At 41.8% G+C, this 14,433-nt stretch overlaps 1 protein-coding gene across 4 annotated transcripts in view; it reads right to left on the bottom strand.

The window, feature by feature from the left end:
* CSMD1 (CUB and Sushi multiple domains 1) overlaps nt 1-14,433 on the bottom strand; it is a 956,661-nt gene that overhangs the window by 33,990 nt on the left and 908,238 nt on the right. For all 4 annotated transcript variants that reach the window (XM_081856635.1, XM_081856636.1, XM_081856637.1 and 1 more), the window contains 7 exons: nt 11,067-11,255; nt 10,203-10,376; nt 8,322-8,504; nt 4,930-5,106; nt 3,583-3,762; nt 3,208-3,381; nt 1,276-1,449 (listed from right to left, as the gene is read on the bottom strand). In XM_081856635.1, coding sequence (XP_081712761.1) covers nt 1,276-1,449; nt 3,208-3,381; nt 3,583-3,762; nt 4,930-5,106; nt 8,322-8,504; nt 10,203-10,376; nt 11,067-11,255 — 1,251 coding nt within the window. The remainder of the gene's footprint in view (nt 1-1,275; nt 1,450-3,207; nt 3,382-3,582; nt 3,763-4,929; nt 5,107-8,321; nt 8,505-10,202; nt 10,377-11,066; nt 11,256-14,433) is intronic.

Below are 14,433 nucleotides of genomic sequence, written 5' to 3'. Positions count from 1 at the left end.
AAAAAAATAGGACCTTTGATGCTCAAATGGCATCAAATTCACTTGGGCCTGCTTCGTAACAAAAATTATATGAAAGAACACACACGGTTTGGATCCACAGGTGATGAAAATAAACTTCTGTTCACGACCACCTGCATTCCATTGATTATCTATCATCCCATATCATTCCATCAGTCTTAAATTTTCAAGAGTGGATTGGGGGGTGGGTAGAAGCAGGGAAGATGTGAGGAGGAGAGTGGGGAAACTTGGCTGATGACTGGAGGTCTGCTCACACTTCACTGGAATACACACACGCACACAGAGAGATTTTATTTCCAGCAGACTACCGGGGAGGTGAATTTATAAATGCAACGTTAAGAACATATGTCTTTTAGAAACTTATGGTGACCTTTTTATACATTCAAACTGCACATGATGTTAAACACATAAGTAGCAATCCCATTGTGTGCAATTTGAAATATTGGGGAAAGTCAGGGTGCAGTTCCCTCAAGATCACAAAACATAAGTAGCAATCCCATTGTGTGCAATTTGAAATATTGGGGAAAGTCAGGGTGCAGTTCCCTCAAGATCACAGCATGTAACAGGGGCAAGTTTTAAATTTTCCCTCCCCACGAGCAATCTCTATGGCACTTGCCTCCCCATGCAACAATTAATGTTAGCCAATGGAAGTCCCAACTCCCACACAATCTACTGCATGAGTGCAGGGTGGGGTTGAGGGCAAATTTCACAGTTGCCTAAGCAATGCCTAACTGCCAAACCTTACAAAGTTGTGATGATTTGCTATGAGGTAGGCGAAAAACCAGGTGGCTAGAGCCAATCCGCCAAGTGGAAAAAAATCCTCCCAGGCCCCTTGGGCAACCAACCGAGGTCCATAGCAAGGTCAAGTGCTGAGGCAAAGCCTAAAAGGGCGGGCCAAACCACGCCCACCAGCCCGGCTGGCTGGAGTGTGTGACACGGGCCCAGGACTCCAATGACGCAGGGGCCCTGGCCACACCCCTCCTGCGGAAGCGGGAAGCGATTCCTACTCACAACACCTCCCCTCTGGGAAGAGGATAGGCTTTCCCATCAACCCTGACCACTGGTCCTGCTAGCTAGGGATCATGGGAGTTGTAGGCCAAAAACATCTGGAGGGCCAAGTTTGCCTATGCCGGAATTAAGCCTTAAATTTATCCCATGCACAGCAGCTTCTCTCATTTTAGTTTATCTTCAACAGAGTAGGAAACATGTGTGAAGCGGCGCTTAGGCACAGCACAAATAAATAATTGTAGCAATTACCAATGCATGTTGGCTGAATTCCACTCCAACTGCCATCTGCTTGGCATATTCTCCTTGAAGATCCTATTAGTATCAAAGGTGGTCTGCACTGAAAAGATACTTCAGATCTGTAGGTGAAACTTTTGCCACTGAGTCGCCCCTCGGCTGGTGTACCAGGCTCTCCACAAAATACAGCTATTACAGAAAAAGGGAACATGTTCAATAAAAGGCTTTAAAACTATGTATAGCATATGCATAGTGAAGTTTTTTTTTGGTGTGTGTGTGTGTGTGTGTGTGTGTGTGTGTGAATACAAGTTAGCAGGCACCACACTGCTTATCCAATTTACATCGATTTTTGAATGCTAATTTATTGCTATCATCATTTGTTTGCAAGTATTGAATGCCCTGATGTGCCATTAAACACCCCACAAAAGTAACATTAACTGAGATGCCTAATTTACAGATGAGGTACCTAGTGTTGAGAGGACAGTATTGAGAAAGGGCTCCAGCTCCCTTGGCCTGAAAGCGAGATGAGTGCCGCAACCCCATAGTCACATTTGACTGGACTTAACTGTCTAGGAGTCCTTTACCTTTACCTAGTAAGGAGCACACAGAGCCTAAGAAGGGGCAGATTTGGTGGGGAACAGGAACAATGAGAAGGGTGCCAGTTGCATATAATGCGTGCATATGGAATAAAGGAAGCCATTCTTGTGGGAGGACATTTCACGGGGCATATTATGAAATATGAAACTACAAGTGAGCTGGTACTTTCTTCCCTTCTAATTTTGTAGCTGAATTATACTCAAACTACCCTTCTTCTTCATCTAAGTATGCTTCGGCAATAAGCGTTTTCCTCATAAGAATTTGAAACAGAATAAGGAAAAGTCAAGACGAGTTGGCTAAGTCAGGAGTATCAAATTATCCCAGATCAATGACAAAGCCTTTCCTTGGCTACTTGTTCTCCTTCTCTAAATTATCATTTTTTTTTGCCACTGAGTAGTTTCATGCAATTTTTTTTTTAAAAAAAATCATTTTCAAATGTTTAGTTTTTCAGTCTTTACAGGCTTGATATTGTCTGAAGGCGCATGAGGTCACCACCTAGTTGGAAGCTATGCAGGTCTGGGTCCAATCAGTGCTTCGATGAATGACCATATGTATACCAGGAATATGCCACCTTGGTTCCATGACAGAAGAAAAGTGGAATATAAATGGATGGAAGGAAGGAAGGAAGAAAGAAAGAAAGAAAGAAAGTCTTCTTGGTTCCTTGTTTCCCAGAGTATCTTTTCAGAACATGGACCAATATGTGTTCAGAAGTTCTTGTTTTTTGAAGGCACCATACCTGTGTTACTTGCTCATGTTCTATGCACTTTAAGAATGTGCTAAAAATTCATTGCTCAAGACTACCTCCAAGCCTAGTCACATTTAAAGCAATGGTGAAGAGTTATACATCTGTAAACACAATTACAAACTAGCTATTAAGTCATAAACAATGAAACAACAATAAGACAGCAAATGGATGCTCTATCAAGAAATGTTTTAATTTTCCATAGGAGTAAGCACTTGGGAGATTCAGAATTTAAAAGAAAGGAAAAGCTATGAGCAATGCTGTCACAGGCAAAAAAATGCATGTCACTATTTTCAATATTACATTACTTATTGTGGCATTTCAGAAGCACAAGTACTGCTTGTATTTCCAGTGCCTGGTTGTTGTGCAAAGCAGCATGGGTGCTGCCACCCTACAGCTAATCTTGATCCCCCATACAACAATATGATGATGATGACGACGACGACATCATCATCATTTTAATTATACTCTGTCCATCTGGCTGTGTTTTCCCCCAGCCCAGAACATTCAGTTTCTGGTCCTACATGACAGCATCTCATAGTTCTCCCAAACATGACTATTGCACCATGATTTTTATTTTATCAACAATTTAATCTTAGTAAACTTACGCAGGCACTGTGGGATCTCTCCCCTCCACTCTCCTCGACCTTCACATGACAGGATAGCAGAATTGGAAAGGTGATACCCATCAGCACAACTGTAACTTAGACTTGATCCCCAGTGGAAATCGGAGCCTTCTACTTTTCCATACACCACCTGGGGTGGTGGTCCACATGTGATAGCTAATGAAAACAAGAAAGAAAAGATTTTTATCGGGGGTGGAATGTAAAAAGTGAACAAGATGTCTTTATAAGCCTTTGTCAATATGGTGCCACCCAGATGTTTTGGACTACAACTCTTGTTTTATTCTACTTTTTTTTTCTGAGAACGGTTAAGCTGAGAAACTGTAACTTGAATTTTTGTCAGCTAATTAAAGCCCAAACCTTTGCAGATGGGTTTAGTCTGGTTCCAGGTGCCATCTTTCGTACAGCGTATGGTGGATGCACCAACAGGTTCCATTAGGTACCCTGGGTTGCACTGATAGGTGACCGTCTTATTAAAGGTGAAATCCCTTCCAAAATGGATGCCATTTGATAATTCACCTGGATCTCCACAACTGATCACTAGGGTTAGAACACAAAGAGGAAACATGTTTTATTTTAAAATATAAAAATAATAAAACTATATCTTGCATAAGCGCACATGCAAAAACAGATATAACAACAGACATCACCTAGGGATCTGTATGCAAGCTTACATTTATATTCAGGAAGCCCTTGGCGAACCTCAATGTGACTCCTAAACCAATGAAGTTTTAAAAATGCATTTTTCTGTGTATGTCTACGGCAAAGTGGAGGCATGTGCTCCTGAAGTGCAAATATAACCAGGGGCTTCTAACAGTGCATCTATAGCTTCTACCACGCGTAGAAGAAATGTTACTGGATTAGGAGATGTTCTGATCCTCAAAGACAAGTTGTGCTCACAAACTGAAGAAGCCCCCTGTTGCCCAAATCTATGTAAATGTTGCACAAACACACCTGTACAAACTCTAAGTCACATTTCCTGCATTATTATACATTTTGGGAGTTCTACTGCATGTATTTTTCTGATTTACTCTGTAGGTAACACGTCCCCCATTACACAGGCATACACTGTAAATCCCAAATCTGGATTGTTTCCAGTAAAGACTGAAATAACAGAAAGGATAATTTTATAAAACTGCTGTTCCTCAGATTATAAAACTGCTGTTCCTCAGAAGCCATGTTGCTTAATGATAAAAGACGAAACAGTGCCAACAAAGAAGATTTTTGATTGGTATGTGATTTAAGCATTCATAGATGTATACGGTATTGAGTCAAAAAGGTAATTCACTCAATTTACTTTCATGTATGTTGTTGCAAAAACGTTACAGGTAGGACCAAGAAATTTCTCTGCAGGACAGCCATATAGGTGTGCTTGCAGAAAAATAAGCCTTACAGCACAATCATATTACACATGTTTACTTGGGAGTATGTCCCAGAATGTCAGCGTAGTTTACTGACTGCAAATATAAGGGTGAGGTAACCTATGGTTGCGAAGTTAAACAAACTTGCTTGGAAGTAAGCCTCATTCTCAATGGAATTTTCTTTCAAACAAACATACTTAGGACCAGGCTCCATATGTGGAGATGAATAAGAGTATAATTTACTGTGACCTCCTTTTTTGAAGAAAACAATTTTCTTCCTTCTACAAGGATAGCACATCTATTTTCAGTCTTTAAGCATATTGTTAACAGGGCGTCAGTTCCCAACCTGTGCAGTCTGGGGCAGAGCCAGTCCACGTCCCGTTGGCTGTACAGTGTCGCGTAGTTAGTCCTGAAGTCTTGTAACCTTCCCAACAGGCATAAATGACTGAGCTAGAAAATGAAATTCCGTCATTGAAGACTATCTTGCCATTGGCTGGTGTCCCAGGATTGCCACAAGATACAGCTGTCAAAAGTGGGGAAGACAGGGAAAGCAAAATAAAGTAAATTTGATTTCTCCTTTAAACTGACGCAGGACAAACCCTGGGAAACCAAAGCTTTTCAGTTGTTTAGTTTGTGGTGAAGTTATCAAAATAGGCATGCCCTATATTGGGCTTATCTTACTGTTCTACTTCATTATTGGCACAAGGTAACAATATATCCCCTTTGCATGCGTTAGTAAAAATGGGGCACAAAAAGAGAGGGGGAGAAATAATTGAAGGTGGGAGGTAATGTTTGTTCATAGACATCTCCTCTTTTTAAAGATGTAGTCTTAACTATGCATTGAGAGAACTTGCATCAATTTGCCCCCAGAAATAGCTGGGGTGATTTTACAAGGTGAAACCAGTGGTTAGTGTTCAAATGCTAGGTTTTTGCAAAACTGAATTCTCCATTAAAGGGGGAATTCACTTTCCTTGCAGTATTCCTTGAGATTATCTGTTTCAGTTAGACAGCAGCTTGCCTTTCACACAGTCTCACTCCTAATATAATTTGCTCATAAAGGTTACAGCTCCAGCCTATTGTATTGAAAACAGGCTCGAGTACGGTTCCCTGCAAATGGTTTTGCTGTGAAGGAAGAAAAGTGAAGGTTCATTCTGTTTCTTGCGATTACAGTTGCCTAAACCTGAGTCATGTCAGGTAAGACTGAGCCAAAAGGTCCTTGAGTGGGATTTTTGATAAAGCCATTTCCGAGCTTGGGAGGAGAGGGGGTTGCGGGCTACCCCCTCCCACACACGCGGGGGCTGGCCTTTTGCCCCCACGAGAACCAGGGAATCCCCGGGCGTGCCTTCGACCCTGCCCGCCAATCGGCGGACTGGGGAGGCGTGGCCTAGCCTATTTAAGGCCAGGCACGCCCGGGGACTGCCCTCTTTCCCCTTTCCAGCTGAGCGGTTTTTCCCATCCCACCCACCCTTTAGGCTTAGCTAGCTATGACCTTGCTATGGACTCTGGTTGGTTGCCGCAAGGGGCCTGGTAGGAATTTTTCCAATTTGGCGCACTTCCAGCCTTTTGTTTTTTTCGCCTACCTCATAGCAAACGTCACAACTTCCACGGTATTGGCGGTTAGGCATTGGCAGGGGTTAATTGTTATGCAAATGAATGGGGGGGAAAGGAAGCGCCATCACCTTCCCCCAATGAAAAGGGTAGTCCGGTAGAGGACTCCGGGGGGCGTTGCCTTGTCCGAAACCGAGGGAGGTAAGGGCCCCTGGCACGCCCCCAAGTGGTGACACCCGTGGGATCCTAGTTGGCGTACTTCAACAGGACTCCCACGGCTTGTGGATAACCCTTCCCGGTCTCCATGCCGGGTAGTCGATAGGAGCCAATGCCTAAGGCCAATACCTTTCAATTCTGTAATCAATAAAGTTGTGGCCTTTTCATGCCCATTAACCTTAAATAATGTGTCCAGTGTCTTCATTTCACATGGGGGAGGGGACTTGCCACGCAAATCAGCTTTTCTGTTAAGAGCTTGAAGGTTCAGAAGATTAAATTAACTCAGTCTCCAGGTGGATATTAGACTGGATGAACCACATTGGTAGCAACAGCAATAAAGATATCTGTGTAAGGGAAGAAACCCCTCTTTTGGTGCAAATTGCACATGTATGTGCATGCAGTCACAAATACAATTTGAGCCAATAGGTCACTATCATTTTAGTCCCAGTTCAGGCATTTAACTGAACTGGCATTTTTCAGATCATTCTCCAATCAGTTTTTAATAAAAAAAATTACTTCCTAATATGAATGTAAAACAAAAGAGGGAAAAACCCAACCCATATTAGCTACAGTGTACAACCAGAGACTTTTCTATGTTCTCTTTTGAATTAGTTCATAGGATGCTCAAAATGTACTTTGTAGTAACTCATACAACAATGCCCACAGAAACACTGGTATTTAAATGCACAACATCAATTCTATATATGAAAGAACGGTGAAACGTTCTGCTGGTGAAAAACAAGCTGTAAGCTGTGGGAAGATGGATTACTGGCTAGAAAGGAGAACAGGTGCTTATAATAAATTAGAATAGGAGAGGTTCATAATCACTTGTGTATGTGACCTGTGTGTGTACTGAGGGGGGTTTTTTTGGCAGGGAGAAGAAAGGTGAATGAAGGACAAAATGTGAATCCAGATCAAAACCTGCCTGCAGCTCTTATTCTTAACTTATGATACATGCAGGCCTTCTTGGATTCTGTTTCACTTTCCTGAGGCAAATGCCTTCCCCACATTGCCTGTGAGCTTAGGAAAGACAATAAACTCTTCATTAAACCACGGGTGAGTAATTGGCAGCCTGTAGCCACATCCAGCTTGGAACAATGTCTTTTAAGATATTATGAGACTATTGGTTGTGTTTTCTTTTTCCTAGCCCTAATGGATGGTACTTAAGAGAATGTGGTAGACTTCTTTCCATCAGAAAGTTTCCATAAGATTCACAATACAGCAAACTTAAGTTCTGCTATAAGTATGATCAACTTAGAGATAAACAGTTTCAAATCCACAACAGTAATGATGATTTAGCAGACCACCATACTTCCATTATTTTGTTTTACTTACATACTTTTTTAAGACCGTTGCACATTTTGCTACAATATTGTTTATATAGTATTGTATTAAAGGTAAAAAAAATGGTAAAGCACCCCTGAATGGTTAAGACCAGTCAAAGGAGACTATGGGGTGTGGCACTCATCTTGCTTTCAGGCTGAGGGAGCCAGCGTTTGTCTGCAGACAGCTTTCTGGATCATGTGACCAGCATGACTAAACTGCTTCTGGTGCAATGGGACACCGTGACAAAACCAGAGCGCACGGAAATGCCATTTACCTTCCCGCCACAGCGGTACCTATTTATCTACTTGCACTTAGAGGTGCTTTCGGACTGCTAGGTTGGCAGGAGCTGGGACAGAGCAATGGGAGCTCATTCCATCATGGGGATTCGAACCGCTGACCTTCTGATTGGCAAGCCCAAGAGGCTCAGTGGTTTAGACCACAGCGCCACCCGCGCATTGTATTAACAGGTGTGAGACTAATAAAGGAGAGTGGTAAACCTGATCATTTCTATTAAGAACAAGTATTGAAATTAAGCAAGTAGTTAAATGTACTTTCAAGCACAAACAATAGTTCCAAGAACACCAAGTATCATATTTATGGAAATGCAGTTACACAGTTGCAATTACATGAGCTGAATCTGATACTGACCTTCACATACTGGCTGCAAGCCAGACCAGGATCCATTAAGGAGGCATGTTCTTTCTGGGGAACCTCTCAGCTGATAACCCATTTCACAGGAGAAACGTAGCAGGCTTTTTATCTTGAACTCATCCCCAAGTCTGGACCCATGGGATGGCACCCCAGGATCGTCACAATATCCTGGGTTGTTTCCTGTAAATGCAAAGTATCAAAAGGGTCATTATCAGGAGGCGTCAGCACGGTTTAGTGTCAATCGGCTAACGACCAGCTGGGCATCAGCTCCACTTCAAATTTCGTGGGTCTTTGAGGTGTGCCCCAAAGGCACGTTACAAAACACAAGGCATCAAACAAATATTCCTGCCCAAGAGCCACAATAGGCCGAGTCTGCCTACCAAATACGGGTTTGAGCAACAGAGACTTAACTATAATTTAAGTTAGCATAGGTCTATGTCACACTGAATATAATCAGAGAAGAGCTGAAAATTCAATGTCAGAACTCTTGCTCAAGATGCAGGGTTAGAAAGAAGGTGTGCCTGCCCAAAACCTTTTTCCTGTGTAGGAAAAGTGCATGTAGAATGTGTTTTTGCTTTTGTTTCAAAGCCAGACTAATTATATGCACAAATAAATATATTATACATATAATACATGGACGAGAGTCAAGCCCCATCTGGTACTATATTTCTGCAGTATCATTTTATAAATATTTGTATGCAGTTATATGCATTGCTGTGTTGATTATGTTAGGAAACCTGGAGTGCATATAAATATAATAATGCATATAATATATGAGAATTGCTTTAAAAAAAAACCAAAACCTAGCAGAGCCAGTAAACATACAATCCACTCATTGCTGAGATCATCTTCTCTCCTCATTCTTATGGCTTCATGAAGACCCCAACAGAACTTAAGAAAAATCATGCCCAACAGCAGCATGAAGGATACAAACATTAGTGATATGTCTATACAGTGGTACCTTGTGTTATGTACTTAATCCGTTCCGGAGGTCTGCTCATAACAGGAAACCGCTCGTAACATGAGGCACGGTTTCTCTAACAGTGCCTCCTGTGCTGCCGGACTGCGACTTCCCCTCGCACCCTGGGGCAAAGGTCACAACAAGGGGCAGAGTGTGTAACCCGCAGCATTCGTAAGGGGAATGGTATGTCACACGAGGTACCGCTGTATACAAAAAGTGTACTTCACTTGATCTTCCAAAATCAGGGAATATCCTTAGGATCTAGAGGCACTCCTTGTTATTGACTACTGAGCCATATAAAGGTAAAGGTACCCCTGACCGTTAGGTCTAGTTGCGGACGACTCTGTGGTTCTGCGCTCATCTCGCTCTATAGGCCGAGGGAGCTGGCATTTGTCTGCAGACAGCTTCTGGGTCATGTAGCCAGCATGACTAAGCCACTTCTGGCGAACCAGAGCAGCGCATGGAAACACCGTTTACCTTCCCGCTGGAGCACTACCTATTTATCTACTTGCACTTGACGTGCTTTTGAACTGCTAGGTGGGCAGGAGCTGGGACCGTACAACGGGAGCTCACCCCGTTGCGGAGATTCGAACTGCCGACCTTCTGATCGGCAAGCCTTAGGCGTCCCTACTGAGCCATATAACACATTCTAAATGGATGCTGGGTTAAGGAAGAAACTTTGGAGACAACATGTATCCCTACAGACCATAGATGGACTCAGCAATAGATCATCTTTCAGATACAAAAAGGTGTTAAAAGAAATCACTGTTATAATGGGAGTGAACGGCTAACCAAAGAGCAACTGAGAGCATAAAATCTGACTTATTAAACTTCACTTGCATTAAAATCTGCTGCAAGGGAATAGTTTTAATAATTTCAGCTACAAGGTCACATTAAGTCAATGCTTTCAAAGGTACCTGAGCAGTGAGGGAGAGTTCCACTCCAGCGGCTGCTTTCTTGGCATGCTCTAGTAGAGTTTCCTATGAGAGTTCGACTTCCTGTACAAGAGTAGCGAACTATAGATCCATATGTAAATTTGTCCCCTGACAGAATTGCATTGGTTGGGACTCCAGGGTGTCCACAAGAAATTGCTACAGGGCGGAAAAATAGGATTAGCATTTATAGCTGTTCATCTTCTGAAAGACAGCAATAGAGCCTTGTAAAGGTTTATAAATATAACATTACAATTCGGCACAATAAACATGCATTTGTATGAATGAATCATTGCTGTTCGTTTCTCTTGGTGCCCTTTTCATTTGTTCTTCACAAACCTCGGAGTGCAGGAAATAAACGAAAGAGAAGCAGATGCAAACTGTGATGAAACAGATCTGCTACAGGTAGGCCCAGGTTTGATATAGTTATACAATTCTTCCTACCTGGGCCAAAATGACGTTCACAAAACCATTTTAGCCAGTTAAAATCTTAACTAAGCAAACTAAATCGAGGCCCATAGAAATCTGGGTCTTTAAAAACAAGTAAACAAAAACACATAGCTTAAATTTGAGCTTGGGTAGGTTCTCAACCAGAGCTCTGGGTTTGAGAAGGAAAATTGTATGGGAAAAAAACATCAGCTGTGTTGACCTTCTGTTCCTGGTAATGGCTGGTATACTATTGCACACAACAGTAGATACCTTGTTAAGGAAATTCTCCCGAGTGCAGGACAAAATTCAGCATACCAACATTGTTAAATCAATTATTTACATGCACTTCGGTGATAACTGATGCTTCCTGGCCTTCTGGTGAAAAAAATAAAGTAAAAATTCAGTTTGTTGCATACTTACGCAAACATTTGGGCAATGATCTGTCCCAAAAACCATTAGCTTTACAAGTCAGAGCAGATGATCCAAGAAGATAAAATCCTTTCTTGCAGTGGTACACCACAATGATTCCATACTTGAAAGACTCTGGGAAATTCTGCTGCCCATGGCGAACGGCATTTTCCACGAAGCCTGGATCTGAACAGTTCACCACTGAAATACAAGGTTTTTCACTACTGAATAGAAAAATCCAAAGGAAAATATTCATGGCATGCAATGTACAATTCAGTGCTGCTGAAAGCTCAATCCCACAGCCATTAATTAATGCCAAATACATTTGATTCAACATTTTGCTGGTAGATGGGTTTCCATAGCCAATCACTAAAGCTTTACATAATTGAAAATATGCAAAGAAATATACAATTTCTGTTAACTTGATGACTGCGGCGTTTTTATTTGGCACCAAGAGTGTCGTGTGCATTAAAACGGCACAGAAGTGGTATGATCCCTTACACTTTCGCACAGAGAAAGCTGTGGTCGAAGTAAAGGTTTAAGACCCATAAATAGTAGTAGTGGTAAGTGACAGACTTAAAAGAGGAGAAAGGCTAAAACATTGATGGTATTTGTTTAGATCAGGCATCCCCAACCTTCAGCCCTCCAGATGATTTGGACTACAATTCCCATCATCCCTGACCACTAGTCCTGTTTGCTAGGGATCATGGGAATTGTAGGCCAAAACATCTGGAAGGCCGCAGGTTGGGGATGCCTGGTTTAGATAAACAATGGTGAGGTTGGATGACATTGCAAATGATGTGGAGGGAGAAATGAGGGAAGCAGTAAGAAGCAGAGATAGGATAGTTGGGAGCACATGAACACACTCACAGCACACAGGGCAGGAAGAGGAAATAAAGCCGCACACTGAGAATCAGGAAGGTATTGACGTATCAGCGAAACAAGAATTAGGCACACTCAAGCCCCGCTGATTTCAGTGAAATGCAAGTGTACACAGCAGTGCTTCGGATTTAGTACACCTGTGTGTGGAATGGGCTACCTCACCTGGAAAGGAGGGCAAAAATGTACATAAAATGTGCATACATTTTGTGTGATATGCAAAAGTGTACTCTATTTTGTGAGTGGGGAGGAAGGCCCCCAAATAAACCAGGGACTGTACATAATAATATATCTAATAGACAGAGTGTCAAAAAGTGAATTTCCTCCCCATGGATATATTTTCATGCTAGAAAAGGATGCTTAAAGGCTCAAGAGCCTTGCTTTCTTCCAATGCCCAACTCAAACCATCGAGAAAACCTCAAGCTGTAGGAGTTGTGAACCTGTTCATTCAAGGACCAGAAGCTTACAGCAGCAACTAAAAAATCAGTATCTGTTTCAGTCCTCTCTGTAATCAGTTAGAGCAAGCATTCAGAAGTTTGGTCCCCCCCCCAAAAAAAAAATAACAACAGTAAAATCTGGTGACCAGAGACTTGTATAAGGCTACCTAGACACTACCTGTTTACTTTGCCATTGAGCTGAAATTCTGCAGAACATAAAAGGTGGAATCCTCAACAACTGTCAGCTAACGGGTAAAGAGGAAGGTGAAATCCTTTGTTTATTCAGTTACTTGTCTTTAGAAAAGAGGATTAAAATCCTGGAAACACTGTCTATAGAGATCATGGCACTGACAAACAAAGCAGAAAGATGGTTTATGGCTTGATATTTGTCTCCATCCCCCCCCCCCAGAAGGTCCAAGTCTTTTAACACTTGACCTCTTTAGTCAGCAAATCAACACTGCTCTAGAGCTGTTGTCACAGACTGCTTATGGCTTGGCATACACACACATATAATTGGCCCAGTGAACCACCAGCTTCACCTTTTTGTGACTACGACTCATATTCATCTGGTAATTTTATCCCTATACCAGGGGGAACTCTCATAACATTAGTGACTGTCAGGCTGCAGTATGTAAACTTTTTCAACTCACTTGTTTAACTTAAGTTGTTAAATGAGAAAGAAGCCTACCCAACTAAAGTGGTACCTTGGTTTAAGAACGGTCCGGTTTAAGAACGATTCAGTTTATGAACTCCGCAAAACCGGAAATAGTGTCCCGGTTTGAGAACTTTACCTCGGTCTAAGAATGGAATCCGAATGGTGGAAGGGTACCGGTGGCGGGAGGCCTCATTAGGTAAAGCACGCCCCGGTTTAAGAATGGTTTTGGTTTAAGAACGGACTTCCGGAACGGATTAAGTTTGTAAACCGAGGTACCACTGTAAATGGTTTTTCACTCGCCAGCTTTTAATTGTCATAACTGCAGATTGCAATGATATTGACCTGCCAATTAAAGAAGCCCGGCTCTGGCTTTGTGGGTAGTTCCTACTCATACATAGAAGTAGCCCACTATAATTAGTTTTGGGGAACTGGGGAACTTTCACATTCATCTCAAGGATACCTTGCCAACCCTGCCCCACACCTAAATTGAGTGAGTGGCAAAAATCAGGAGAGAAGATACTCCCACAACTGTATGAAATATACCTTTAATTCTAAGGGACAAAGCTCTTTTCTTTACATATACATATATATTTAAGGCTACTGGGGGGAAAAGAATGAATGAATTGTGGCCTCAATTTGAGCTGCTTCAAATATAGAGCTGTACTAGCTGATTTCCCTGATTGCCCTTCACCCAAGGGACCCAGTTGTAAATCAAGGCAAGAGAGAAGGAGATTGCTTTCTCTCAATGACAGGTGCCAAGAGTTACATAGGAAATAAATGCAGGCAATCTGAATTTAGTCTGTTGAGAAATAAAGAAAGAAGGACGTTTAAATCTGCCCTGTTGACACTCGAACCTCATTTTGCATGGATTCAAACTCTTGATGCCAAAGTCAAATATTATTGTTCTTTTGAGACTTGGTACCTGGTGAAACTCAGCACTGTTGCTCTTATTCTAAGGAACAAGGAAGCAAAGGAGTTGATCCTCACAAACCCTTCATATTTACCCATTATCCACCACTATATCCCATCCCTATTTAAATACTTGTACTGACGGGAATTCTCTCTTATGAAGGCATATTGAAAGTTAGCACTTGATGTGTCTATTTAGTTATCTCTGTGTTATTTATTTTTATTAAAACATTTGTATACTACAATTTCATTTTAAAAAAAATATCCAAATGGTTTGCAACAACTGGAAAACCCATAAAGATTTAAAATTACAGCTTATGAGCTAGGTATTACAGAAAATATTTTCTGGATTGTATGCACCAGCCGGGTGGCATTCTAAGTTGCAATTACTGGTATGTGCCTGATTTTATACCTATATGAGGGCTTGCTGTCTTTTATACAGGTTGAAAGGATCATGGTGCTACTACAAAAGAGTATTGTCTCCAAATATACATTACAG

Source organism: Podarcis erhardii (genome assembly GCF_964252035.2).
Source record: "Podarcis erhardii genome assembly, chromosome: 3".
Lineage (NCBI taxonomy): Eukaryota > Metazoa > Chordata > Lepidosauria > Squamata > Lacertidae > Podarcis > Podarcis erhardii.
Note: the sequence above shows the minus strand (reverse complement) of the source record. Positions and strands in the feature narration are given on the sequence as shown.